The sequence below is a fragment of the Syngnathus leptorhynchus genome, chromosome 7, assembly GCF_054491065.1.
Source record: "Syngnathus leptorhynchus isolate UIUO chromosome 7, UIUO_Slep, whole genome shotgun sequence".
Lineage (NCBI taxonomy): Eukaryota > Metazoa > Chordata > Actinopteri > Syngnathiformes > Syngnathidae > Syngnathus > Syngnathus leptorhynchus.
Window position 1 is genome coordinate 252,055 of NC_141201.1, and position 25,926 is coordinate 277,980.

The following is a 25,926-nucleotide window of genomic DNA, read 5'->3' on the forward strand; positions in this document are numbered from 1 at the left end:
GTTGTGTATTACTTTTGTTTACTATTCATGAACGTGTCGACAACCCACACGCGCTCACACACTGACGCGGGAGCGTGCATGGTGCGTCTCTGGTAGTCTTGGAGGCACGCGCTGCCCTGGTAAGGGCGAAAAAAAAATCATTGGGGCGGGAGCGGCCAGTCAGGTGCGAGCGCACTTTGGCTGTGGCGTCAATCTTTTCGCCCGCCGCCCCTGAAATGTGCACACCGTCATCGACGTCACTGTAGGTTTCATTTGATGTGTTTGCTCGTGCGAGGAGCGGTCGTCCCTGTGTGTGTTATCAGAGCAGACTTGAAGAACACACTCACGTCGACTCGTACGCGTTACGTGCACGAATGGATTGAGAAGTTGTCCAGTGTGTTCGCAAGTGTAAAGCTAGAGGTCACGTGGGTATGCCCATACATGGAAGTGACATCAGCAGGTTTCTGTGTGCCAACTTGTTCCAAATAACTTAACAGTGCAGTCGTGTTGTTGTGTTGTGCCGGAAGTGACGTCGATTCACCTGAAAGCACTTTCGGTTTGACAGGGATTAATTTTCGCCTTCGGGCGAGCGAGCAAGCGACATTTCTTGCAGTGGACGCGCCCTCCAGCCCGCTTCCCCTCGTCTGCACGGCCCCCTCGGCCCCCTCGGCCCTTTCCCCACCTACCCGTCTTCCTTTCTCCTCCTCCTCCTCCTCCTCCTCCTCCTAACTGCTATAAAAAAAAAGTCCCTCCGGGCCGGCGCTCCAGTCTTCAGTGTTCCACCTTCCTTCCTTCCTTCCTTCCTTCCTTCCTACCTGGCGCTCGCGCTCGTCTCTTTCACTGTCGTTGGGAGCGCGGCTGCCTGGCTGCCTGTCTTCCTGCCTGCCTGCCTGCCGGCCGGCCCGCCTGTCTTCCTTCCTGCCTGCCTGCCTGCGTGCCTGCCTGCCTGGCTGTCTTCGTGCCTGGCTGCGCGACGCACGTTTTGGACTTTGGTAACTTCTGGATGCAGCTCGGAGGCGCCATGGCGCGCTGCCTGCTGGCCGCTCTGCTCGTCATCCTAATGCGAGCGCTCACCGTCAGTACTTTGCTTTACTTTGCTCGAATCGACTGAGTCCACTTGTCTACTTTCGCTTCGTCGTCTTGACTTGACTCCTTGACTGGACTCTCCTCCGACCTCCTCGAGCGCTTTTACGCACAGGGGCGCGCGAGCGACCTTTGACTTTTAATTCCTTCTCGAGTCGTTTCGTGAATTGAGACTTGTTGAACATGTATGTGGCTTGCTACTTATTTTCGTGTGTGCGCGTTTTCCGCTAAGTTAGATAACATCACGAAAGAAAAAGCGAGAGCTGAATGTCTTCAACGTCTTGACGTAATTGCTGTCTCGCAGCAGTCATCTGAATGATCATTTTCAGACGGCCTTTTATTTTTTAACGTCGACTCCCTTTGTCTTTTGATCGATATTTTAAATCAACTAGATTGTAAGAAGCTCGAATCCGCAGTTTGTGTGTGTTTGCATTGCCGTGATTGAGCCGCCAAGAGCCCCATTTTGTTGTCTCTTTGCGTCGCGTCCGTGCCCTCATTTTTGTCCCAATGACGTCATGGATGGTGCATGTCAACCTGCAGACGGAGTCGTCCGGGGTGTTCGAACTGAAGATCGAGTCGCTGACGCGCACGGGCACGGGCACGAGCACGAGCGCGCCGCTGTGCCGAGCGCCGTCGCGCGCGTGCCACCTCTTCTTCCGGGTGTGCCTCAAGCACGCACAGGACGTCATCGACCCCAAGCCGCCCTGCACGTACGGAACCGCGCTCACCGAGATCCTGGCCACTGAGCCGGGCTCCATCGGCGGGAGCGATCCTCTTCGGGTGCCCTTCCACTTCAAGTGGCCTGTAAGTAGGCCCCACCGCCGACCCCACCACTGATTTGTTCATGGAGATTTCACGTTTTCCTTTCCTCCAGGGAACTTTCTCTTTCATCTTGGAGGCCTGGACTGCCGAGTCTCCCCAACTGGACTCCGCAGGTACAACTCTGCTGCAGTACCTCAGTTTCTACACCGAGCGGCGCCTTCACGCACTCAAGTCGCACATTCACCAGTTGCAGCTCATGCTAAATCTTTGAAGTCATCCCCCATTCGAACCTAAAGAGCCCTGTGGCACCCTCTTGTGGCACCGTTGAGCATTGCAGTGCAATCGAAGCCTTTTTCGCTGGCACCTGGAGCTGGACCAAATGGAACGTAGAATTTGATGGCGAGCTTGTTCAAAGTGTTTTCTGCTGCATCATTTTGAATTTGGCCAGACGTAGGTCACCACTAGTGGGCTAGGCTAGGCTAGGCTGTACGTACTGTACGTTCAGTGGCCTTTCCCCACGCAAAGCCTCTCGCTTTATGGTGGGGCCTCGAGCAGGCGTCAGGTTGGCTTGTGCCTCAGTGTGGGGGCGGCGGGCCACCTTTCTAGAAGTCTCTCCATAGCGCCTTGCGGTTGGTTGCCTGTAGATGCCACAGGGTTTGCATTGGACAACACGAGGGCTCCTCACTGGACGTAGGAGCATTTTCAGCAGACAACCAACCAACCAACCAACCAACAGGGGATGGCTGCTTCCCCCCCAATCCACGCTTGTACTCTGCACCTTACTTGGGCTCCTTGGTGGTCGGGGGGTGAGCGAGGGAGGCTCAAGAAGGGAGCTCAGTCGACTCGTGCCTCAGTCGTTGACTCCTTGGCTGCGTGTGCCCCCCTTTTTCTTTTCCCTCAGAGAAGCAGAACAACCTGATCAGTCACCTGGCGACACGGCGACAGCTGCGTGTAGGCGAGGATTGGTTACAGGACGTCCACTTTGGCGAGCGCGGCCGCGTGCATTACGCCTACCGCGTTGTGTGCGACCAGCACTATCACGGCGCCGCCTGCGCCGCCTTCTGCCGCCCCCGAAACGACACTTTCGGACACTACACCTGCCGACGCGACGGCCAGCGCCAGTGCCTGGACGGCTGGGCGGGCCAATACTGCGCTCGCCGTGAGTCCGCTCCGCCGCCCCGCCGCTCCGCCGCTCCGCCGCTCACTTTGACTTGTTTTCCCAGCTTTGGGCGTTCTCTCCTTCGCTTCCTTTTCTTTTTGTCCAACAATGCCGACACAGTCATGAAAAGAGATGGCACAGAGCACCTGCTTGGCTTCACGTTGAACTAACAAGTGCGTGTGGTAGTGTCTGCTAATGTGCGTGTTCATGCGAAGGTGCTCTGCAGTGTTCATACATATGCAAGTATATACAGTGTTATACATATGCATGTTTGTGTAAGTGTACCGGTGTGCGTTTGTGCACGTGAGGTCATGTGCTTGTGTGTGCACACGTTCCAGCGATAGTTTGGACCTTATCATTTTTTTCACGCGCCCTGGCTGACTTGCTGCCATCTTTGCTCCCTCCCTGATCCATCCATCCATCCATCCATCCATCCATCCATCCATCCATCCATCCATCCATCCATCCCTCCCTCCCTCCCTCCCTCCCTCCTTCCTCGCCCGCCTCCAGCCATCTGCGCTTCCGGCTGCAGCGCCGAGCACGGCTTCTGCGAGTCCCCCGGCGAGTGCGCGTGTCGTCAGGGCTGGCAGGGCGAGCGCTGCGACCAGTGCGCGCTCCACCCGGACTGCCTGCACGGGACCTGCCGGCAGCCGTGGCAGTGCGACTGCAAAGAGGGCTGGGGCGGACTCTACTGCGACCAGGGTGAGTGCCGGCGCCGAGCCCCGGGGGGGGGCCAGCCGTCGGGCCCGCCTGAGCGAGGGGCTTTTTTGCCGCCCTCAGACCTCAACTACTGCACCAACCACAAGCCGTGCCATAACGGCGCCTCGTGCACCAACACCGGGCAGGGCAGCTACACCTGCGCCTGCAGGCCGGGATTCAGCGGGAACAACTGCGAGATCAAGAACGACCTGTGCGACAGCACCCCCTGCAGGAACGGAGGCAGCTGCAAGGTCAGCCCAACCGGCTTTATTTTATTGCTATATATATTTTTGTCAATGTCTTATACAATACCTCTTATTTCTCCATCATCGTCACATTTTCAGCTGTAGTAAGTGGGTAGTCGACCGATCACTACTGCATTCAGAATAATATATATATATATATATTTTTTAAAAATCAATCTTATTTGATTGACATAGAACAAACATAAGACATAACATAAACATAGAACGTTTTGCAAAACACATCTTGCACCTGATATTTGTCTACTCTTGGTCTTCCCAAAATGTTGCCATATAAGCCATTTCCACTTGCCTTGCTTGTTTACAAGCGGCCCCCCCCCCCATTTTTAGATGCGTGCAGAGTGCTAGCTAGCGAGCACGGCGGATTAACTTGTGTGCACATTTGTCAGAACAAGTCAGAATTAGTATTACTTGTGTTTTTTTTACGATGATGCTTATTTGCCGCTCTTTGGCCAGTCTATGTCGGGCTACGTACCGACAAACAATAGAATGGTCGCCAGTCAATATCAGGCCACATGCAGACAAACCACTCCAGGGTACTGCCAGCTGTTACGGGACGGGACCAGCCCATTGTCCACCAGTGGCCGCACTCGAAAGAATCGTCAAGTATGATTGACTGCTGCCAGATCTCCTTGAGGAAAGGTGATTGATGAGGTCAGGAAACACCAAGTCTCGGATGACGACAGACGGTTGGCCGGCCGGCTCTCGACCGGCCCTGCGGCCAGCCATGCGGCCAGCCCGCCGGCCAGCCCGCCGGCCAGTCCGCCGGCCAGCCATGCGGCCAGCCCGCCGGCCAGCCAGCCCGCCGGCCGACCATCTGGCCTCACGGCAATCCTTCTCTGATGCCACCGTGCCCACCGTCAGCAATACTCCGCCGATGCTGACTTTGTTCTCTTCTCCTTGGACGTTGGCCACCGCGAGCTCCCCTGCCTCGAGATCTCTTGCCGCCGCCGCCGCCACCACCTCTCCCCGAGGAGAGGACGCAGGCAAGGTGATGCGGACCAGCTGAAACGCCACACGGAGGAAACTCAAAGTGTTCAAAAGGACCCAGCCGGCTGCGTCCCGTCGGCAACCCTCCGCCAGTGGTGCCGACTGGCGCGGCTTCTTCTGCTATTCTCCTTCACGGTCGCCGGCAGATCTCCCTGATGGCACCCGAGCGGCCCACCGAGCGCTGATCTGCAGCGTCTGCCACAAAAGCAGACCCAAGGAAAGCGCAAGGCTTGGACAGCGACCGCTTCTGGAGCATCCTGGCCAGCTGCGTCGCTTCGGTGAAGCCGGCCGCCGGTAAGCCTCACTTTGATCCCCCTTCAACCTGGCCAGAAGACGTGGGCGCTCACGCTGGAGGATGACCTCGCTCGCAGGTGCAGATTTGCCGGCGTGGCCAGATGGCCGCGCTTGCGTTTCTGTTGAAGATGGCGACCTAAAACTGCACTGGCCGGATGGAGGCCCGCCCTTTCAACAACAGCAACTCCCTGTCGCCACACTTGACGTCCCGGGACACAAACAATGGATCCGTCACCAGTCAATGGCAGACTATATTTAGACCAGTCAATGGGGGACGCAAAACTAGGCCCTCACTTGCTGGCACAGGGCAAGTCTTGTTTCTTTGCATGTTTGGCACACTTTAATGTTTGCCATCATCAAACATAGTAAAGACTAAAACATTTTTTTATATGAATATTTTTAGCATTTAGGAAGACCCCAAAGCAAAAACCATAAATAAATAAATAAATATTATATATATATATATATATATATATATACACACACACATACATACACACACACATATATGTGTATGTGTAGTGTGTATGTGTGTGTATGTGTTTGTATATGTGCACGCACACATATATCTGCGGTCGGGCGTTTTGACAATGTTTTGGGTCTAGCGTGGCTTTCTACTGGCTATCTTTGGTGGAGAGCAAAGTTAGTGGTGCAACAATGACACGTTACAGGGTGGCCTTGCGTTAGAATGCGCCCACATCTTCAATCAATCAATCAATCAATCCATCGATCAATCAATCCATCGATCCATCAATCAATCCATCAATCCATCAATCAAGCAGTCAAATTTTGTCAATCTAGCCAACTGGTGCTTTACAATAGGATGCCATTGCAAGCCAATGATTCTGTGAAGGCAACATTTCACGTAGAATGGCAAAGATCAAAACAAATCTCCCTAAAAAGCGCAGAATAGCTCCAGTCTGCTTTCCATTCCACACACACACACACACACACACACACACACACACACACACACACGCGGCATCCTCTTTTGGAAAAGACGAAAACGGGCCTTGTACAATTGAGTGGATGAAGAGCAGGCAGAGTCGTCGCCGGTCCCGAAACTCTTTGGGCTGACTCGGCAGCGTTCCAACACTCCCGAAAAGTCCAACAAAGCCAACATCTTGCAACGTAGGAAGATATTCTGAGGCCATGAAGGCCAAATAAATGAATTGAAAATTCCTCTCCATTCATGGATAGATACATCTGACTGGCTGCCTCATCCGAGATCACAGAGGCAGCTTCCATCCAGCCAAAGACAGCTAGGCCAAACACGAATGGCCACAATTCAAAAGTCAATTGGTCGTCTCCTTTTTGGAGCAGCGGCTCTTTTTAGCGCCCAGCGCGCGCGCGCGCGCACACACACTGTTTGTTTTTGCTGGTGCTAAAAGTCCAATTCTTTCTTTGCTTTCAGAATTTGTCGGACGGCTACGTGTGCGCGTGTCCTCGGGGCTTCTCCGGCCCCGACTGCGGCGCCGGCGTCTTGACGTGCGCCGACGAGCCCTGCTTCAACCGCGGCGTGTGCGAGACGAGCGCGGCGGGCGGCGGCGCTGGCGGCGGCTACACGTGCCGCTGCCCGCCAGGGTACGCCGGCTCCAACTGTGAGATGAAGGCCAACCGCTGCGGCAGCAACCCCTGCGCTAACGGTAACTCAATTGCCCCACACTAAGCTTGGCTAATGTTAGTCTTGAGTATTCTTCTGCTTGTCAGACGGTGAAAAAAGTAGACTCCCAACATTGACGATATAATGATTCCGCTTTCGAATATCTTAAGTGTAGATTTGGGTCCAGGATGGCATCAAATGGGTTGTGGGGCCCCCCACTGTGCAGGAAACAAGGATGTTGCTAACATTAGCAACATCACATTGTCTTGTCATTTTGGAAAAATACTTGCCGGAGGGCTAAAGCGCAGCCAAAACACGGCTGACTTGCAGCTAAAGCTAAAAAAAGACGGTGGCTAATCAGGAAGTGACGGACGGCGGGCGCCAGCGCGGCCCAAACAAGAGCGTGAAATGGCCGCATTAGCAGATGGTTATCTCCCCTTGGGCGGGTTGATCTTATCGTCAATCTCCAAAGCCTTCCCGCCTGACTAGCAGCGAAGGAGAAAGGCCGCACAAACGTGGGGCCAGCGGCGTGTTTACCGGCGCAAAGACAGTCAACAAACACGCTGACCTGACACAGGCAGGCGTAGCATTGATTCCTGGCCTGACTCCAGCCTGGAACGCTCAGGCCAGCCAGCCAGGGCGAGTGACTTTAGCCTAGCTCGGAGGCGCTGCCATCACAGCTGAGCCAGTGTTGAAAGGAAAGCGCTCGGTGGAAGCAGCAGTTCAATCTGTTTCTACGAGAGCATCGTGTCGGAGTGCTTTTTCCCGGCAATAATTGCTCTCAACCAGCTCGCCATTTTGGGGCACGCACGCAAAACCTGGCGTGATTTGCGTCAAGTCCAAAAGGCCAAGCGGACGGTGGAGCGCTGACTCCATCGAGTTTTGTTCCCTTTCACCGGAGAGGCTTCATCAAAACAGGCGTGGAGACGGCCGCCGCTTCCTGTTGCTGACATGACATGACATTCATTCGCCCTTGTTGACTGTCACCGCGGCGCAATTCCGTCGGAGCGCGGCGCAATTCCGTCGGAGCGCGGCGCAATTCCGTCGGAGCGCGGCGCAATTCCGTCGGAATTCCGTCGGAGCGCGGCGCAATTCCGTCGGAGCGCGGCGCAATTCCGTCGGAGCTCGTCCCACCACGCTGCCGTCCGGCCGTGGACTGCCCGCCTGCGCTTTGTTTTTCTTTCAAATGAATAGCGTTGTATGACGGCGGTGAAGCTGTTCCAATGTGAATGACGATTCATTCATTTTGTTTTGTAACTTTGGACATCTGTTGCAGACAAAAGGGCCGTCTTTATAGATTCATTCACACAGGAAGCTTTGATTTCAAGCGCATGCTCGTGGAGGCAAATCAAATTGCAATCCCAATTTCAAGGGGTATTTTCCATAATCCTTTAGTCAAGTTGTATTTTAATATTCTTGGAAGACAAGGAAAATAACTACATTTGGAACACACTGCTATTTTTTTTTTTTTTGTCTTTCCTTTTGCTTACTTGTTGTGGTTAAAGTGCTTGTTAGTTGTTCCAATATCATGGGGTGTTGGATGGATGGATGGATGGATGGATGGATGGATGGATGGATGGATGGATGGATGGATGCATGGATGGATGGATGCATGGATGGATGGATGCATGGATGACATGCAAAGGCAACCCATGGTGAAGTTGTTGCTTACAGTGGACGTGCTAAAGTTTTTTTCATCATCATCACCCCAAATGTTTTGAATGTGTTTGTGATGGCCAAAGTGCAAAACCAGATATTTGTTAAGGCCAACATTAGAAGCTAACACGAAGGCTAATGTGCTCAATGAACTGGTTTTCGTCGATATTCGTTAAGGCCGAGCTGTGCTGTTTGGAAGGCCTTTTCAAGGTTAGGGAGCTACGCTAGTGTGCTTAAAGATAGTTTGTGTTTTGTTGCTTTTGAGAGTGCAGATGACATGAATATGTCAACGCAAAGCAATCAGCAGCCATCTAACCATCTCCCTTTTTCTCTTCCAATAAATGTGGCTGCTAGGCCGCCACCCTAAGCCAAGGTGTCTTTTCTTTTGCCTCAAGGCGGCGAGTGCGTGGACTCGGGCTCCGAGCAGGCGGGCGCGGTGGCGTGCCGCTGCCGCGCAGGTTTCGCCGGCCCCCGCTGCCAGACCAACGTGGACGACTGCGCCAGCAACCCTTGCCGCAACGCGGGAACCTGCGCCGACGGCGTGGCCGACTTCACGTGCACCTGCGCGCTGGGCTTTGGCGGCAAGGACTGCTCCTTGCGCTCCAGCCCCTGCGACCGCTTCCCGTGCCTCAACGGCGGCCGCTGCTTTGCCCACTTCTCCGGGCCCGTGTGCCAGTGTCCGCCGGGATTCATGGGGCCGCGCTGCGAGGACGCGGTCTGGCCCGCCGGACCGCCGCCTTCCGAGGACGCCTTCCCTGCCGCGCTTGCCGCCTGCGCGCTGGCCGCCGTGACGCTGAGCCTCCTGGCGGCGGGCGCCGTCTTCGTCGCGCGCCAACTGCGGCGCGGCAGGGAGCTGGCGGCTGCGTCGCTCAAGAACAACCTGGAGGCCGCCAACAACCGATCGGTGGCCGAGGACAGGGGACACGTCAAAGTGTCCAATAAGGACGTGGAGCTGAGCAGGGACGGAGCCAGGCGCGGGACCGTCTTCAAAAATCAAATGACCACTGACTACAACCAGGCTGTGGAGCAAATCAGCAACAAGTTGGACAGGTAAAAAAACACCCGCCTAACCCTACCGAAAAAAATTCCAAAGCTTTGTTTTTTTCCCCCCCCCCGGCCATTTTATGACTTTCAAATACCCTACACTGTATTTGAAGTGGAACATTTGAACAAAAGTTTGCCAATTGTGTTTGCTCGCTGCACTTGCGTTGCTGCTCAAAATATGAGGGTGGGTGCCCCCGGTGGCTTTTGGCGGGGCGGTCCCTGCCTTGAAATGTCAACTGCGCAGTGGCTCTTCTAAGACGTAACCGGTGGGCTTTTTTTCTTCACGCTCAGCAGCTTTGTCAGCGTATTTTTTTCTTCCAAACTCTTTTGTGTATTCCTTCCCTCAGTTTTGGGGCAACGTGCTCGGGTACCTTTTTCTCGTCACTCGTCGGTGTCAGTGTTGTGCAATCTAACGCTTTGCCCGTCTGTCTGTCTGTCTGTCTGTCTGTCTGTCTATCAGAGTGGAGCGCAAGGAGGCGGCGGCGGCGGCGGCGGCGGCAACTTTGCTGGCAGAAGTGCGCTACCAGCCCGTCCTGGCCCTGCCCGAGCAGATGGAACACTGCGTCTTTGCCACTGAGGTACACACACAAAAGCTGGGCGTTTGGGGAGGAGGAAGGAACGGAGGGCGGAGTCAGCACCCGTGTGCACTCAACAGGCTCCTCTCCAACACAAACAGGAAACAACGTGGCGGCCCAGCGAGACGCAAACTCACCTCTGACTTTGGGGGCGGGCAAATGACTGTTGTTTTTCAAGGATGCATGTGTATGCATGTGTGTGCGGTTGTGTGTTTATCCACCCGTCCGTCCATCCATCCATCCACACTCATCCATCCATCCATCCATCCATCCATCCATCCATCCATCCATCCATCCATCCATCCATCCATCCACATCCATCCATCCATCCATCCATCCATCCACATCCATCCATCCATCCATCCATCCATCCATCCACATCCATCCATCCATCCATCCATCCATCCATCCATCCATCCATCCATCCACCAATAGATCATTTCAATGACACTCCTCTGAGTGAAAGAAACAAAATCATTACAACTAAAAAACCTTTTTATTTTTTTTATATATATTTTTTTTTATTGTTAAAGCAATACAACACAACTGCAAAAAACACCAGACAACAAAGCGAAAGTAGCTTTTGGAAAGTAGCGAAAGCGTTTAGGGTTTCCACCTCGAGCGCTAAAGATAAGGGATTCCGCTTCAGGTAAGACAAGCTTTTTGGCCCAGTCTTTCCTGCTGCTGGTACACAACGGGCGACTGAGGGCTTGAAAACAAATTTGACGCACGCGTACGCACGGCCGGCGAAGACGACGGGCAGGCCTTCCGCATCACGTCAATCAGTGGCATCTTTGTCTTCTTTTCCCTCCGCAGGTTTGATCTCCAGCGCGCCAAAGGAGAAGCCGCCGGCCGGAATGAAAGCTTTTCCTCCTTTCTTTGCCTCTGCTTTTGCCAAGAGAGAAAAAGCCGGAGGAAACCAAAGACTGAATGTTGCGCACCCTTTGCACTTTTCCAATCTGGGCCTCCGTCTCGCCGAGCGCGTCGTTAACGCCGAGCGTCGCCAATCGACCAAACTTTGCCTCGGTGGTCATCTTTTGCTACCAAAATTGTGTCTGTAGTGCCAGTGGGCGGGTCTTAAATTCAGACCATGCAATGTGTGTACAGTTTTATTTAATTTCTACGTCAAGGTGTACATAGTTCCTATTTAACAAATGCAATCCGCGTCTATTTTCCTAAATAAATGACAAAAGCAAACTCTCTGCACTCTGTGTGTGTGTGTGTGTGTGTGTGTGTGTTGTTTGACTTCCTGTTTAAAAGTTTGCAAACATTTAGTAAGTCAACTTGTTACTTCCCGCAGAGCCCTTTTTGGTCAACAGCTGCCCCATAAAACTCCACTAAGTGTGTCTGTCATTTGACTTCCTGTTTAAAAGTTTGCAAACATGTAAGAGGTCAACTTTGGAATTTGTGTGCGGCCACTATCTCTTGGCCGTCAAACTGCAACTTCTTCAAAATACTTAGCGTGTAGTTGTCCATTTTTGAGCATAGTGAAAAAGTCTGGGTGTTTTTGTAGGCCACATTTCAATCCCAATTGGTATACTGTATGTGTTTGTGTAGGGCCGGCCCAGTTGTTGTGGCTTGAACTTTCTTTTCTTCTTGTGTGTGAGCGTGGGAATGAAGTAGTGATGGATATGTCACACCTGAGAAGGAGGAAGTGCACATGAAAGCAGAACACACACACACACACACACACTCATAAAATACACAGTCAAGCACCTGTCATCACTTGGTCACCCTCTGTAACCTTTAACCCACACCCAAACCTTTTCCCAGCTTCTCAACCGTGTGTGTGTGTGTGTGTGTGTGTGTGTGTGTGTGTGCGCGCTTGTGTTGTGTTTTTTTTCTGCGTACATTTTTGTGGCTTACTTTTGTGCGTGACAGTTCCATTAGTGTGCACGCATAAAAGACTTTGTGCCCTGGGTAAAAAATGTCCGTCACCTCCGAAAGCTTCCTACGCGTGCGTCACGCTAGCGTGCCGAGCGTTAGCATTTGAGCATTTGGCAAGCGCTACGCTACGCTGCGCTGCCCTGACTATTAGCACAGCAGGCTAGCTACTCTCGGCACCTCCTTAGCATTTCAAGCCAGCGGCTATGCTCGCTGGCACTTTCCGTTCAGGCACTCGCAACCAAGCTGGCGCGCATTGTTTCTATTTTCAGGATGTCGTCGTCTTTAGACACAAAGCAAGAGCCCAGCGGCGGTCTTGACTTTGCTCGGGCTCACCTTCACCTCCCCCTCGTTGTGTTTTTTTTCCTTCTTGTCCTTCCTCTTCATTCCTGCCGGGTTGGTTCCTCTTCGCATCCGCCTTCTGCTGACCTTTAACCTCAGGCCCGGTGGGAATCCAAGAGTCGGCGTGACGGTCACGAGGGCAAAGCGCCGCTGCCGACGCCTTGATGACAATAACAGAACCCGGCACACACACACAAGCGTATTTTGAAATGAATGCCCTCCCAGAAAACAAAGCAAAGCCATGCATAAGTGGGTCAAAAATTCCCCAGTCAGGGTTAATTTGAAAGCCTAGTTTGAAAGCTTCAGCTTAGCTTTAAAAAAGCCTAGCTTCGAAGGCTACTTTGAAATCCTAAGCCTAATTTTATGGAAGAGCCCAGGCTCCGCTCACTTGTGCATGCGTGTGCATGTTTGCATGTGTTTGAATTCAGCCGTCCAAAGTGAGCTAACAGGAATGTTGATAACCTTTGACCTGGCCTGCGCAAATGTCTTTTTGTCTAGTTTGTGTCAACGTGCGTATCTGTGTGATTGCGCACGGAGTGTGTGTCTCTTTTGTACGTGCTCGGCCTATCCGCCGGCACGACTGGCCGCTTCCTGTATCCTGCTACTGTTGAGTCATGCCACAGGAAGTACAATCGTGCACTCTCCGTGGGTCAACATCAAGGTGACAAATGTTGTGACCTTTGACCTGATTCCTCCCATTTTGTGGGCAAGTGCGATGCACAACGTGCATCCAAAAATAGCAAAAGCAGAAATGAGAACTGATTTATTCCCAAGGTGGATATTTTATTGAGAGAAGGTTGACAACCATAGAGATGGCGATCTTTTGCGTTTGAAAAGAGTTTTGACTTCCGACTGCAACCCATCTGCCAGCGTTTGTTACTTCTTCTTTTTCTCCGTACTCTCGACGAGCGGCAGGTGGCACGCAAGTTTAGAACGAGGAACAAGCCGTCAAAGGTTTTGTTTTCACTTCTCTTTTCTGGGCACCGACGCCAGTGAGCAGTCGGCGCCTTTCTGGTAAGTGCTACGGGAGCGAGACGAGAACTCGACGCTGGAACAAAAATCACTCATATCTCGAGGCGCCTTTGCATGTTTGGAGAGGCGAGGAGGTTGAAGATGTTGCGCTGGCTGCTGCCCCTGCTGGCCTGCGTGAGGATCGCGGCGCTGCCGCAAGATGAGGGTGGCCACCGATACCGTGGAGCGGGTGGCGGCGACAAGACGTTTTGCACGTGGACGTGCGCCGTCTTCACGCTGCAGTGGCCGGCGGCCTTCTGCCAGGTGACCTTCCACGCGGGATGGCATGAAAGGAGAGCAAGGAAGCAAGGAAGCAAGGAAGCAAGGAAGCAAGGAAAAGCATGCCTTTAGTGTCGTTGTACGACTGCTATACAACAACAACTAGGGGTGAGGATGGAAGCCACAACCTTCCAGGTGGGAGACAAACACTGACAAGCGAAGCAAAGAAGGAGGCAAGCAAGCAAGCAAGCAAGCAAGGAAAAAAGAAAAGAAAAAAAGAAAAGAAAAAAAGAAAAAAAGAAAAGAAAGAAAGAAAGAAAGAAAGAAAGAAAGAAAGAAAGAAAGAAAGAAAGAAAGAAAGAAAGAAAGAAAGAAAGAAAGAAAGAAAGAAAGAAAGACGGTCATCAAGTGAACCAATGACAGAGATTTAAGAAAGGATAGTCTGGCTTGACCTTGCGTCTTTGTTTTTGCCTTGCCCCAGTCGTTGGACAACGCTTCTCTCTGCACCATTCCCGAGCACGTCGACACCTGGACCATCCACGGCCTGTGGTAAAGCGCGAAACTCTCACGGCGTCTCATTCGGTGACTCAAATCCAGAGCGCTGGCGGCCGTTTTTGAATGGTGCCTTCCAAAGGCAATCCACGGGCCAAAGCCACCTCCGGCCACGCGCTGGCTCAACTTGCATTGTGCCTCGTCTTCTCAGGCCCATGAAGGTGCAACAATGCTGCAGGTGTTGGCCCATGTTCTTCTCCGACGTGCAGGTAGGGCCGTTGGCCGGCCGGCGGGCGGGCCCAATGTTTGAGTGCAAGCTTGGCCGTGACCGGCGGGCGCTTCCCTCAGGAGCTGCAGGACGCGCTGGAAGAGCGGTGGCCGTCCTTGTTGAAAACTCGACCCAGCTTCTATTTCTGGTGAGGGAACGACTCAGAGAAGGGGGGAAAAAAAAAAATACCAAAAAAAACCTCCGTCCTGGTAAAGAGTCGAGACACCGCCAATCATTCAAATGGAAAACGACGGCGGCTTGAGCGTTATTGATCCAATCAGAGTGGATGAAAAGCAGCCAACGGAGGAGGATGATGATGGACACGCGTGTCTTTCAGGAGGGACGAGTGGGAGAAACACGGCGCGTGCGCAGCGTGCGTGGAAGGCCTCAACTCTCCGCTCAGATACTTCCAGACGTGTCTCAAGCTCAGAGGCCGCTTCGACCTGCACAAGTGAGCGAGCATGGAGCGCAGCGCAGCGCTGACATATCATGACAACGGCTTTTACCAAACGTGTGTGCGTGCGTGTGTGTGCCACTGAGCCCTGGAGGACGCCGGCATCCAGCCATCCTGCCATCGACCTTACAAGGTAACTGTCGACACGTCAAGTGCAAAAGCAGCAACAAAGCTCCTCAATCCACAAATGCAATCGCTGCCTTTGAAATATGCGGTGGGCCTTCCTTCCTGCCTTAACTTGCGTGCAGCTGTCTGAGGTGCAGGACGTCCTCGCTCCTCTGCTCGGCGACGCGTGTGAGATTCAGTGCGTCCAAGACGACCAGGTGGCTTCCTCTTTCTTCTCCCGCCAGACATTTTGTTGCTTTGCTATCTCCTCTCTTATCTTTCAGGGGCGCGAGGTTTGGTTCCAGGTGAAGATCCGCCTGTCTCGCAACCTGACTGTCGGCTGCGAGCGCACCGCGGACGTGACCCCTATCTCCATAGGTCACCCCTGCCCGGCTCAGGGGACCTTCTACTTGCTGCCCATCGACCGGCAGCGCCCGCTGCGTCCCTGCGGATGACGTTTGGGTTCGGACCGGTCCTCTGCCACTAAAAGGTGGGCGGACGGACAGACGGACGGACGGGCACGACCCCACCCGACCCGCTGAGCAAACATTCCTTCAAACCAAACAAAACGACATGCATCAGAAAATGTGAAGCCAGCCCAGCCCAGCCCAGGCTGGAGCTGAGCCATTCAAACTTTGCTTTTTTCTTTCTAGCCTTGCCCCACCCCCTTTTTTTTTTTTGCTTTGCGCTCTTGTTTGGTTGCTCTTTCCTTTTCCTTGCCTAAATAAAGCGATGTGGACACAATCCCATGTTTCATACTTTATTGACGTCCGTGCGTCACTCAAATCTGACGGCGCTGGTAATCATTGTGCTGATGAACTAAGAAAAAATGAAAAACGGGGAAGAACAAAAAGAAAAGCAGCATTTGGAGTAAAAGAGTCACTTGACAGCTAAACACAAATGGGTGTTTTTCTCGCGGCTGCCTCAGTGGCCCAGACATCCCAGGAAACGCAGGTTGAGGATCATGAGTTGGTTGTCCAGAACTTTGCGCACGATGCCGTCGTCTCCGTCGATGCTCAGCAGGGTGCCCGTGGCCTCCCGGTGCTCTCCCAGTATCACCTTCACCTGCGGGCGGCAAAAGCGCTCAAGTCCCAGGACGCGTACGAGGCGCCGGGCCGGGCCTGGCCGGGCCTGGCCGAGCCGGGCCTGGCCGAGCCTGGCCGAGCCGGGCCTGGCCGAGCCTGGCCGAGCCGGGCCTGGCCGAGCCGGGCCGGCCGGGTTACCTTGTCGTTCTTGGTGGGCGTGACGGGCTCCAGGTGCTCGCCGCTGACGCTCACCACCTTCTCCGACTCCTGCATGAAGACGGAGCACATGCCGCCCTGCAAAAGACGCCCGGGCTCGGTCACAAGTCTGAATGAACGCTCGTTACGGTGAACTCGACCCGGTTCTCACCGTGACGCTGCGGATGACTCCCGTCTGTCCCATCAGGTCCATGAAGGAGTCCTTGACCCGCACGAGAATGTCGGTGGTCACCCAGTCGCTGGCGCCCTGCTCGATGTTGGAGCCCGGCGTGTGGGGATTGTAGCCGCCGGGAGAGGGCGCTCCGGGCGTCATGGGGCTGTAGCCCACCGGACTGGGACTGGGGCTGGCCTGCGGAATGATGGATGATCCGTGACGATCAGACAATGTTCAGAGATCAACTCGTAAGCCCACGATTGCCGCCGTCGCAATCTGACAGCCGCCGGCGTCGGGCGCCGAATCCCGCCGTTCCAACCACGGAGGGACGTTGTTACCTGGTAGGCCATGGGGGACGGCGTGGGGTGGTAGCTGGCCGGAGAGTGGGTGTTCTGGTAGCCTACCGGCGAGGGCGCCACCTGGTGGTAGCTCTGAGGACTAGGACTGGGCTGGTAGGAGCCTTGGGGGGAGGGGGCGGTGTAAGGAGAATATTGCTCCGTGTTGTACCTGCACGGGCACACAAGGTCATGACACACACATGTAAGAAAAAGGCTTCAATGACATGATGTGGCCTGAAAAGAAAAAGAAGCGCAAGTCACTATGGAACCATTTCAAATGGATGACATGCTGAAGGAATGTGGGATTGTTCCTGCGTCCGGCAAAAAGGAAGCGTGTCAAAGGCCCGCCGGGGCCGACGAGATTCCACTCACATGGCCGGCGTGCCCGGCGTCTGAGGGTTGTATGTATTGTTGACCTGCGGAGACGGCACTTCTGGGTAACCTGGCGTCTGGGGGTTGGGGGTCCCCCCGTAGCCCTGAGGCGAGGGCGAGGGCTCGTCGTCAAAGCCAAAGTCGTACTCCTCGTCGTTCCTGCAATGTGAACGTTTGCGCGTCAGCCCGAGACGAGACGAGCCGAGCCGAGCGATTCCCCCCTGAAAGATCCATTTCAGCTATGTGGGCTTCACCTGGACGGCGTGTTGGGATTGTTGGGGTCCCAGGCTCCGCTCTGGCCAGGCGTCCTGCTGCCATCGTGCAACGGCGTCTGCGAGCCGCTGTGAGGCGTACGGCTTCCTGTTTGCCAGAAAGCGGTACAAGGTTCGTTGTGTACAAGGTGGGTCGTGTCGCCTGCCTTCTAGCGGCTCCAAATAATGAAGCGCCATTGCTCACCGTCATGCAGCGGTGTCTGAGAGCCGCACATGGGCGTCCGGGAGCCCGAGCCGTACATGGGCGTGCGCCCGTGGGTGGAGGTCATGCCGCTGTGTTTCTGCGCACCCCTACGAGAGAGAGAGAGAGAGAGAAGCCAAGCACGGCACGCCATGTCAGCAAGGCACGCCGTGTCAGCAAGGCGGCGGCGCACTCGCACGGTTCAAAAGCAAAAACCACGGCTAGCTGGCTGGCTGGCTGGCTGGCTTACATGGTGGTCAAGCGCTGTCTGTCGACGGAGATGGTCTGACAGGTGGAGTGGAGCTCCACTCTGGCCGTGGACTCCGTGGCGTCCTTCACCACACCGATGTAACCTGGGGAGCGAGCGAGCGAGCGGACGGACATTAGGATGAAAAACCACATGAAAGGGAAAAAGAAAACAAAAACTAGGATCATCTGTATTCCTTTTTTGCTTTGCAATGGATTGGGAGTGAATGAGGAGCTGAAGCTGTTTGGGCGCTTACCTTTGTATGGACCCTGCGAGATGCGAACGGTCTGACCGATCAGCTCGTTGTCCCGTCGTCCTCGGCCCCGTCCCATGCCGCCTCCCCCTCCTCCTCCTCCTCCTCCTCCTCCTCCTCCTCCTCCTCGCTGTTGAGCACCTGCGGGGCGAGCGGCGGCATCAGACGCGAGGCCTCGGTTCGGCTCGTCTCGGCAGCGGGCGCCGCTTACCGCCGCCGCCGCCGTGATGCACGGGGCTGCTGATGCGAGGGCTCATGGGAGCAAAGCTGCCCACCGTGAAGTTGGTCACGTCTCTGGGCTGAAACACGGCGCCGTCGTTACTATGGAAGGAGCCTGACTCCGTCTTCCATTCAACTGCTTTTTCCCCAGATGGACTTACCTTGGAGCCACCGGCCAACACCAGGTGGCGCGTATTGCAGACAAACATCCCTCCGTTCTCCACCAGCTTCTTGCAGTGCAGGAAGGCGAAACCTCGGAAAAGGTGGCGGATCTCGCCTTCGCGGCCCTGCGGGCGAGCACACGCACGTCAACCGGACGCAGCGCCACCAGACCCGCCCGCCGGGGAAAGCGAGCCAGTCCCGAGCGCCCTCACCGAGTGCGGCCCGTCGATGACCTTCACGATGTCTTTGACGTGGATGTTGTTCTGCTCCGAGTCCAAGGCCACGGCAAAGCGGTTGTCCTTCTTCCGGTTGACCGCCTGGTGGCGCACCGTCAGCAATTTGCCGCGCATGTTGAGGACCTGCCGAAAGACGAGCGGCACGGCGCGAGGCTCAAGCGTGGACCGAGGTGGTGGTTTACGCCTGGCGCTTTACCTGGAAGGTTTCTCTCTCCAGCCGCACGATAACGCCCACCGTCTGCGGGTCCAGCTGGACCAACTCCCCCCACTCGTGCTGCCCCCCCGCGTCCACGCCAGATGCCGTTTCTGAACAGAGCTGCAGATCTCTGGGCAACACCTTCAGCTGCGGGCAGGCAACAAAAATAACCACAGACGATGAAATCCAAAATCCAGACGGCCGACACGACGCACGGAGGGAGGGAGGGAGGGGCTACCTCGTGCATGGTGAGGTCAGAGAAGAGGATGACAAAGTTCTCCTCTACGCGTACGATGAGGCCGGTGTCACCTTCGTATCGGCCGGCGATCACTTTCACGTGGTCGCCCATTCGGAAGTATTTCTTTAACTCTTGAGCCGGAAACTCCAGGGGGTCCTAAAGTGAAGACAATAAAGGCATACTTCTTCCAAGCGGACACGTCGAAGAGACCCAAGGTGAGCAGTCGGGTCGGGAAGAACACAAATCAGGAATGAGGCTTTCTCAAAAGAAAGGCGCACCTTGAGGTCTTCGTGTTTGGGCATGATGGTGATCTTGTTGCCGTCTACGCTGAGGATCTTCCCCTGCAGGTTGATCAGCTCCCCCTCGCACACCTCCACGTTGTCGCCCGCCTGCAGGTTGTGCTCACGCTCCTTGCCTGCAGAGACACAAAGTGCCATTGCTTGCGGCAAAGGGACACGCCCCCACACATCCTGCCGCAAAGAACACGCGCGCCGCCAACCTGACTCGGTGACCACCTCCAAGTCGATTCCTTCCGGCTGGTCTTCGAACTTCTCCAACTCGGACAGTGTGGGCTTCACGCCATCTGTGATCTGTCAGAGGAGACACGTGACCAAACCGCTGGGTGGGTCAGCATTAAAGACAGACAGACAGTCAGTCAGTCAGTCAGTCCATGACGCGGATGGATGCAGGGTGACGACGGACTGTTGAGCCGTCTCATCTGCAATTTGCGGAGCTATCTTTTGGGGAAATGTCATTTCCATATGAAAGCAGAGCAATGAGACACTTGACTGATAGTGGTCCAGAGGCAGGAAATTTGCGGATTACACAAAACAGCTCGTAGCAAGCCCAAACATTCATCTTCTCCAGTTAGCCCTCGCAATCAATGAAGCAATTATCAAAACAATAGTTACTTGTAGCCCTCGTAGTTGGGTTGAAGAAAAAAAATAAAAATAATGGAGCAACCAATTACGATTGGAGTCACGCAGGGAGGGAGCTGCTCACCACTGCCGACATGGCGAAGCTCTTGAACAGGAATCCTTTGCGGCTGTACCGATTGCCTTCAAAGATCATGAAGTCGCCGTCGTGACTGACCTCCCCGCCGAGCGACCTGTCAATCAAACACACAGGTGTCACCGCACCATACACGCACGGCGGGCGGGCAGGCGCCAGACTTGGTGCCGCTGTGCGTGGACCTGATTTTTTCGGCATCAAAGAGCCTCTGAGCGGGTCGCTTGAACTTCTTCCTCTTGGCATACCAGTCTTTCTGCAGACACGCAAGGAATCAGACAAAGCGCGCGCGTGCGTGCGTGCGGCGTGCCAGCGACCTACCAAGCTCATCTTGGCTTTGATGCGGTCCAATTCAATGCGAGGGATCATTTTGAGGGAGATGGTGTTCTGGCTGGGCTCTACGTAGTCCACCTGGAGGGAGAGCAAAGCACGCAAATACACGGTTTGATCGCTCACAGGCCTCAAGTTGCACAAATGTTCTTGCGGCCGGCCGAGTTACCTGCGCGATGTCTTCTTTGTACAGGCCTCGTTTGAGCCTGACCCAGGATTTGGGCTTCAGGTTGGTGACCTCTTTGACCACCTTGAGGACATCCGTCATCTCCTTGATGGGAACCATCTGCTGCTTCCACAAGCCCATGCGAAGGTTTCCGATGCCCTCGATGGCGGCTTTCACGTGCGTCTGCTTGTAGGACTCCACGTAGATGTAACCTTTCACGTGGTCCGGGGCCACCACCGACTTGATCTGGAGCGGCTGCGAGGGCCGAGCGAGGACGGGGTTGGGGGTCAGCGGCTTCCCGGTCGTGCAGACGAGCTTCTTACCGTGTCCGTGAACTGATAGGCGATGAACTTTCTCATCAGTGCGATGGCGGTCGCCCTCTCCTCCCCAATCTGTGAAGCCGGGAGACACCGTGAGCAAGTGCGTGTGTGCGTGCGCGCGCGCGTATGCGGGTAGGAATGGCACCTTGCACTTGACAGTCCACAGGTTAGGATCCCTGGTGTTGACAAATGCAGTCAAGCAGTTAGAACACACGGCGTGATTGCGTGAGCTGGCCGCCGCAGTTTGCCAAACAGGCGTTTACATACTTGACACCCGGAAGAAGCTGTTGCTGGGTGATGTCATCAGACAGCTCCTCCGACCCTCCCGAGTAGCTGCACGCCACAGAGGAGGAAAAGGCTAGATCCCACTTGGAATATTGATGCTTTGCATATTTGACCAAGTCAAAAGCTGCAACCGCTTTCGAAGGCCCTCCGGCTGAAGACAAGAAATTAAATAGGGACGACGAATACGGGCTTGCCGCAACTTAAGGTTTCTTTCCACTCATTTCTGAGGAATTGGGATTGCAGCGTATTCAAGTCTTTCAAAGGCCACTTTGTGGGCAAATCTGCCCCTCGTCGAGCACGAACGAAGAGATCTTCAAACTCTCCGAGAAATCCAGAAATACTCACTGCTCCCCTCCGGAGGACTTGGCGTACTTCCTCATGTAGTATTCGCCCAGCGCCTCCTCTCGAGAGTCCCTGCGCACGCGCCAAACAGGCCAACTGGCTGTTAGCAGCCGTTCAGCGCTCACCGAGTCAGTGCCAACGCCGCATAAACAGCCTCGCTCTCACCTCCAGAGGTTCTGGAGCCTCCTGGAACCCGAGTGGTCGTCATCCAGGACCACGTGGTCGATGTTGGACACTGAAAGCAGGCGCTTGGCGTCACTCCCGACGACGTCAATCAGTGTGGCGCCCGCCGACGCGGCCACTTACCTTCGGCCTCCTCTGCGCGAGAGGAGGAGAAAATAGAATGTCACAAAAGTAGAATGAGAAGATTGGAGGCGGCTTGGGTCACACAAAGCATGATGGCAGAAGAACAGAGCAGACATTGACGGCCGCAGACTTAGCAGCGGTTGAGCCGCTACTAAGGAGAATTCTCACCTTTCTCCAGGATGTCCTCAGCTCCTTCCTCCCATTGGTCTTCTTCATCCTCATCCTCGTCGTCCACATCTGAGAGGAAAAACAAGAGTTGAGAACTCGCAGGAGGAGGAAGCTTGAAAAAAAAAAAAAACAAGCAAAACAACATTCAATCAAGAGATTTTGTACCGGCTTCGTCCAGGATGAAGCCTCCATGACGCGGCTTCTTTCGAGGACGGTCGTCGTCGTCCTCTTCCTCCTCTTCGTCATACTCATCATCCAGGTCCTCACCCTCCTCCTCAGCCACCTTGTCGCTCCCCACGGGGCTGGCCGGCTCCTCCTGAATGCCAACGTGATAGAATTTCGGATGACTCGCTTGACGCGGCATCTACGAATAAGGGCTGGGAGAGTTAAAAAAAAAAAAAAAAAAAAAGATCTAACTGCAATACTTGTGTGCTCACTATTGCATTGAGAATTCAGATTTTCAAAAGCCTCTTCCCATGTGTTTTGGAACAATAATTTCATCCGTATTCTAATTAACTACATCAGGTTGTGACCCCGCAAAACAATGTTTGCAAATGGTACCTGCAATTTAATTGCATACAGCTATATATATATTGTATCAAATACATTTATTACAAAATGAATGCGGCACTGACAATTGTGAAAAACCCATTGCGGTAGTAATAATACAACGTGGGTTCCCAAACATGAAGAGCAGAGCATGACGACAATCGTGGTTATCGTTTCGACCATAGTTGTGCAGGGAAATTAAGGCAAAACACACACACACACACACACACACACACACACACACACACACACACACACAGAATTTTAAAGAAGGAAAGTCCGGCGCCTTGGTTGATGTGTCAATTGTTGCCATTAGCATTAGCACGAGCCTACCTCATTCTCCACCTCTTCGGCTTCTCCGTCACTGCTGCGCTCGCTCTGGTTGTCGGAGAAGTCGCTGTCGTCGCTGTCAGACATCTTTGAGGGCTCCGCGGGACTGCAGAAGCGCAAACGAAGACAAACATCAAGACAACCTCGCTCCGTCCTTTGAATTCAGCGCAACCTGCTGTGCTAAAGCTAAGCTAAGCTAAGATCCACAGGCCTAGCCGAGCATAGCCAAGCCATGTTGACTTTGGCGCCAGCGGGACCTTCCCCACATTTCTAAACGACGACCCGCTTTTGAGCTTCACAAGTTGCACGTACCGTCTTCAGTTGATCGCTCGGGGGTGAGAGAAAACAAGCCGAAATGAAAATGATCGCCTTGTTTCGCGGCCTTCTTTCGCAGCCGCTGGAATCAATCGCGAGAATTCCGGGGATCTGGCCGATCTCGCGAGGGTTTGGGCGGCTGCAAAGGGGGAAAGAAAGCGAGAGAGAGAGAGAGAAAGAAAGACGTCTCACTTCGAACTTGTGATGGAGGCACTAGACTAGGGGCAAGCTCGATGTTGACTGGATGGCTCCAGCAGATACCAGACAGGATCATCTGACGTGAAACCGAGGGGATGATGGGCTTGCAAAAACAACGACGGCAAATAATACCTAATACCGAGGTTTTTTTCTTCTTCTTCAGCGTATCGACTACTATTCTTATTTTGGGCGTATACGCGGCGGGTCCCGCAGTAAACGAAGGAGTAAGCGGCGGTTCTTCTCCCGGGATCTTGGTTTCAACGTGACGTCACACGTTGAGGTCCCAGGTTGCGTCTCGTCTCGTGACGTGAAGTGAGCGCAGCACAAAGTCTGTCTCAAGTGGCTTGTTTGTTTGTTTGTTTGTTTGTTTGTTTTCGAGGGCTATTGTGGGGATTTCTTCCTTCCTTCCTCCGTCCGTCCGTCCGTCGCTCGAGAGATGAACAGCGTGGGCGAGGCTTGCACGGAGCTCAAGCGGGAGTACGACCAATGTTTCAACCGATGGTTCGCCGACAAGTTCCTGAAGGGAGAGCGAGGTGCCGAGCCGTGTACGGACAGCTTCCGGCTGTACCAGCGCTGCGTGCAGAAGGCTATCAAAGACAAGGACATCCCCGTGGACGGCCTGGACTTCATGGGTCCAAACAAGGACAAGCCCGATGGCTGAAAAAGAGACAAGAAACGAGCCCGCCTCGCAGCAGCAGCAGCAACAACAACAACACTGCGGCTTCGGACCTGAGCTGATGGCGGCACACTTGCGCTTCTTGGTTTTCTGTCCTCACAACGACGCCGCTGGCGACAGAAAGAGAAGTCACACTTCGGGACGAGATGAACATTGTGGGCTTGGACCTTGGCTTTTATGACAAATGCTCGCCACGTGCACGACTGCGAGTGCCTTCATCAAATCTCTACAAAAATGGCAAATTCTCTTCAAAGTGTTGCAAGCTATTTATGAAATAAAGGGAACAGTATTTCAACAAGCTATTTTCCCTGACTTATGATTTCAAAACATCAATTTACCTACTTGTCGGTTGAAAGGTAATCATTGAATTTTTTTACATGATACTCCAGGCTGAGAAAGAATGCTATTTAAAAAGAGATGCCGGCAGATGATTAAAAAATTTTTTTTTTTTAAATATAGCTGATGAAATAGATGCTTTCCGAATAATATCGTCGTGGCACCTGCTAAAAGACGGGATACGAGTTGGTATGTAAACCAAAGAGACGCACGTCAGTCCGAAAGAATTCCCTTCCTTCGGAGATTTGCAGTGCTAGCTAGCAAGTGCCTGGCATGCAGCTGACGGCCGTTTCAGGCAATGGCGCTAAAAGCCGAGTTGATGCCCTCCAAAGTTCGGTGAAGTTCCCACAGGAAGCGTTGGACGTTTTCTTCTGGGTGGAGCTCACACGGACCACACGCTGACTGGCTCTGTAAAAATTGGCAAAAATAATAATAATCATTTAAAAAAAAAAAAAAAAAACCACCCACCCAAAATGGGGAGGAACTTTCGGATTTTGCGTGTCTTCGCGGTGACCATGTTGGGAGGGCCGTTGTTCTCATCAAACTAGTAAATGCGTGGACATTGAAAATCAATCTTACTTTGCTTATTTCTCAACTGAATTTCATTTTGTTGTATGCATAATATATAGAATATGCATATCATCCTTTCCTGGCTGCTTACCTGGTTGTGAGGACCAGCTTCTAAGAACTTGAGGCCCCGTTCCAATTTTTTCAAAAGGTTCCCTTCAGTTCTTTCCCACTCTGTGACGAGAACTCGGACTTCTGCAGAGAAGCATTTTAGGGTGTCCTTGGGACATGTCTGACAAAACAAGAAGAAGAAGGAAAAAAAAAATATATATGTATAATAATGATAATAATAATGATGATCGTCACAACAAGAGGGAGGTGTGTGACTTAAACAGTGTACACAAAGCACATAGTGACAGAGCCTCGGGAGGGCTGATCATTTCTTAGTATATTTCTTAAAAAAAAAAGAGTTTCTATTCTTCTACGAAGCCCAAAAAAGACATCTTTGAAAGAAGTTCCTAAATATTGTAGCATAGAAAAAGGTTTCAGGAAAATAGAAATGATTAGATGACATATGAAATAACAACATATATGATGATCTAATGATAAGTTGTTGGAGGTCAACAACTACATACAGGGAGCGACACTCAAGTTTCGCACCTTCGTGTAAACGTCATTTCAATTGAAAAAAACCCCAAAAGAAAAAACATGACAATTATTGGACTGGTTCTTTGATCACAAACAAGATATTTTAGGTTGCATTGCCTGACATGTTTCGGCTTGGGAAGTGAAAACCAAATGAACTTGCTCCAACAAATCATATGACAGTCGTACCTTGTAGTCTCTCCAGGTGGGGGTGTACAACTTGCAATTTGAGCACTGCACAGACAGAGGGAGGTCACGTGATGACATCATTTGATAGAGACACACACACACTCACTCTTAGGTAGAGCGACTTCAGATCGATGGTATCGCAAAATCCATCATGCTGGAGAAGACACACACAGCTGCTGCGTTTCACTCTTGCCAATACTATTTGGTCGCCCAAAGTGAACCGCTTCGAGCGACGTCTGTCTGTCTGTCTGTCTGTCTGCCCCCC

General features: G+C 53.2%; 4 protein-coding genes across 9 annotated transcripts; 3 read left to right on the forward strand and 1 right to left on the reverse strand.

Moving 5' to 3' along the window:
• The first annotated feature begins 421 nt into the window (after positions 1-421).
• dlc (deltaC) lies at positions 422-11,522 on the forward strand. 3 transcript variants are annotated; one of them, XM_085917027.1, is made up of 10 exons: positions 422-1,054; positions 1,603-1,866; positions 1,937-1,997; positions 2,726-2,983; positions 3,494-3,685; positions 3,764-3,933; positions 6,644-6,875; positions 8,884-9,538; positions 9,993-10,110; positions 10,924-11,522. In XM_085917027.1, exons 1-10 carry the CDS (start codon positions 983-985, stop codon positions 10,927-10,929), a joined length of 2,028 nt encoding a protein of 675 aa, XP_085773153.1. In that variant the 5' UTR covers positions 422-982; the 3' UTR covers positions 10,930-11,522. The 3 variants fall into 3 exon arrangements, with proteins under 3 accessions (XP_085773153.1, XP_085773151.1, XP_085773152.1); XM_085917025.1 differs by having other exon boundaries at positions 9,993-11,522; XM_085917026.1 differs by lacking the exon at positions 422-1,054 and having other exon boundaries at positions 1,790-1,866; positions 1,937-2,630; positions 9,993-11,522.
• Positions 11,523-13,323: 1,801 nt separating this feature from the next.
• On the forward strand, positions 13,324-15,620 carry rnaset2l (ribonuclease T2, like). The gene is given in 8 exon segments (XM_085916058.1): positions 13,324-13,347; positions 13,430-13,608; positions 14,045-14,112; positions 14,267-14,324; positions 14,404-14,471; positions 14,661-14,910; positions 15,026-15,100; positions 15,167-15,620. Coding segments are annotated over 7 exon segments (852 nt in total). The 5' UTR covers positions 13,324-13,347; positions 13,430-13,446; the 3' UTR covers positions 15,338-15,620.
• Positions 15,621-15,628: 8 nt separating this feature from the next.
• supt5h (SPT5 homolog, DSIF elongation factor subunit) lies at positions 15,629-24,595 on the reverse strand. 3 transcript variants are annotated; one of them, XM_085916054.1, is made up of 31 exons: positions 23,441-24,595; positions 23,108-23,249; positions 22,799-22,901; positions 22,082-22,280; positions 21,917-21,985; positions 21,749-21,760; positions 21,608-21,677; positions 21,446-21,514; positions 21,083-21,148; positions 20,961-20,991; positions 20,819-20,887; positions 20,499-20,750; positions 20,321-20,410; positions 20,185-20,255; positions 19,994-20,099; positions 19,491-19,581; positions 19,270-19,406; positions 18,992-19,147; positions 18,754-18,900; positions 18,534-18,680; positions 18,321-18,446; positions 18,152-18,239; positions 17,944-18,081; positions 17,691-17,793; positions 17,444-17,550; positions 17,242-17,347; positions 16,988-17,146; positions 16,616-16,784; positions 16,275-16,472; positions 16,106-16,201; positions 15,629-15,947 (listed from the first exon to the last, which is right to left on the reverse strand). In XM_085916054.1, exons 3-31 carry the CDS (start codon positions 22,880-22,882, stop codon positions 15,807-15,809), a joined length of 3,297 nt encoding a protein of 1,098 aa, XP_085772180.1. In that variant the 5' UTR covers positions 22,883-22,901; positions 23,108-23,249; positions 23,441-24,595; the 3' UTR covers positions 15,629-15,806. The 3 variants fall into 3 exon arrangements, with proteins under 3 accessions (XP_085772180.1, XP_085772182.1, XP_085772183.1); XM_085916056.1 differs by having other exon boundaries at positions 22,082-22,232; positions 23,441-24,593; XM_085916057.1 differs by lacking the exons at positions 23,108-23,249; positions 23,441-24,595 and having other exon boundaries at positions 22,082-22,293.
• triap1 (TP53 regulated inhibitor of apoptosis 1) lies at positions 22,708-24,282 on the forward strand. Of its 2 annotated transcripts, XM_085916059.1 has the most exons (2): positions 22,708-23,451; positions 23,688-24,282. In XM_085916059.1, exons 1-2 carry the CDS (start codon positions 23,404-23,406, stop codon positions 23,967-23,969), a joined length of 330 nt encoding a protein of 109 aa, XP_085772185.1. In that variant the 5' UTR covers positions 22,708-23,403; the 3' UTR covers positions 23,970-24,282. The 2 variants fall into 2 exon arrangements, with proteins under 2 accessions (XP_085772185.1, XP_085772186.1); XM_085916060.1 differs by lacking the exon at positions 22,708-23,451 and having other exon boundaries at positions 23,483-24,282.
• Positions 24,596-25,926: the final 1,331 nt, after the last annotated feature.

Bases quoted from the DNA above. Each gene is read 5' to 3' on its own strand.
- dlc (XM_085917025.1), top strand. From the start codon at position 983: ATGCAGCTCGGAGGCGCCATGGCGCGCTGCCTGCTGGCCGCTCTGCTC. The intron at 1,867-1,936 runs GTAAGTAGGCCC...CCTTTCCTCCAG, and splicing joins CCTTCCACTTCAAGTGGCCT to GGAACTTTCTCTTTCATCTT. The intron at 3,934-6,643 runs GTCAGCCCAACC...CTTTGCTTTCAG, and splicing joins GGAACGGAGGCAGCTGCAAG to AATTTGTCGGACGGCTACGT.
- supt5h (XM_085916054.1), bottom strand. From the start codon at position 22,882: ATGTCTGACAGCGACGACAGCGACTTCTCCGACAACCAGAGCGAGCGC. The intron at 18,447-18,533 runs GTGAGGGCGCTC...GCTCGCCCGCAG, and splicing joins TCATCGACGGGCCGCACTCG to GGCCGCGAAGGCGAGATCCG. The intron at 18,082-18,151 runs GTAAGCGGCGCC...CTCGCCCCGCAG, and splicing joins GCATCACGGCGGCGGCGGCG to GTGCTCAACAGCGAGGAGGA.
- triap1 (XM_085916059.1), top strand. From the start codon at position 23,404: ATGATGGGCTTGCAAAAACAACGACGGCAAATAATACCTAATACCGAG. The intron at 23,452-23,687 runs GTTTTTTTCTTC...TTTGTTTTCGAG, and splicing joins AAATAATACCTAATACCGAG to GGCTATTGTGGGGATTTCTT.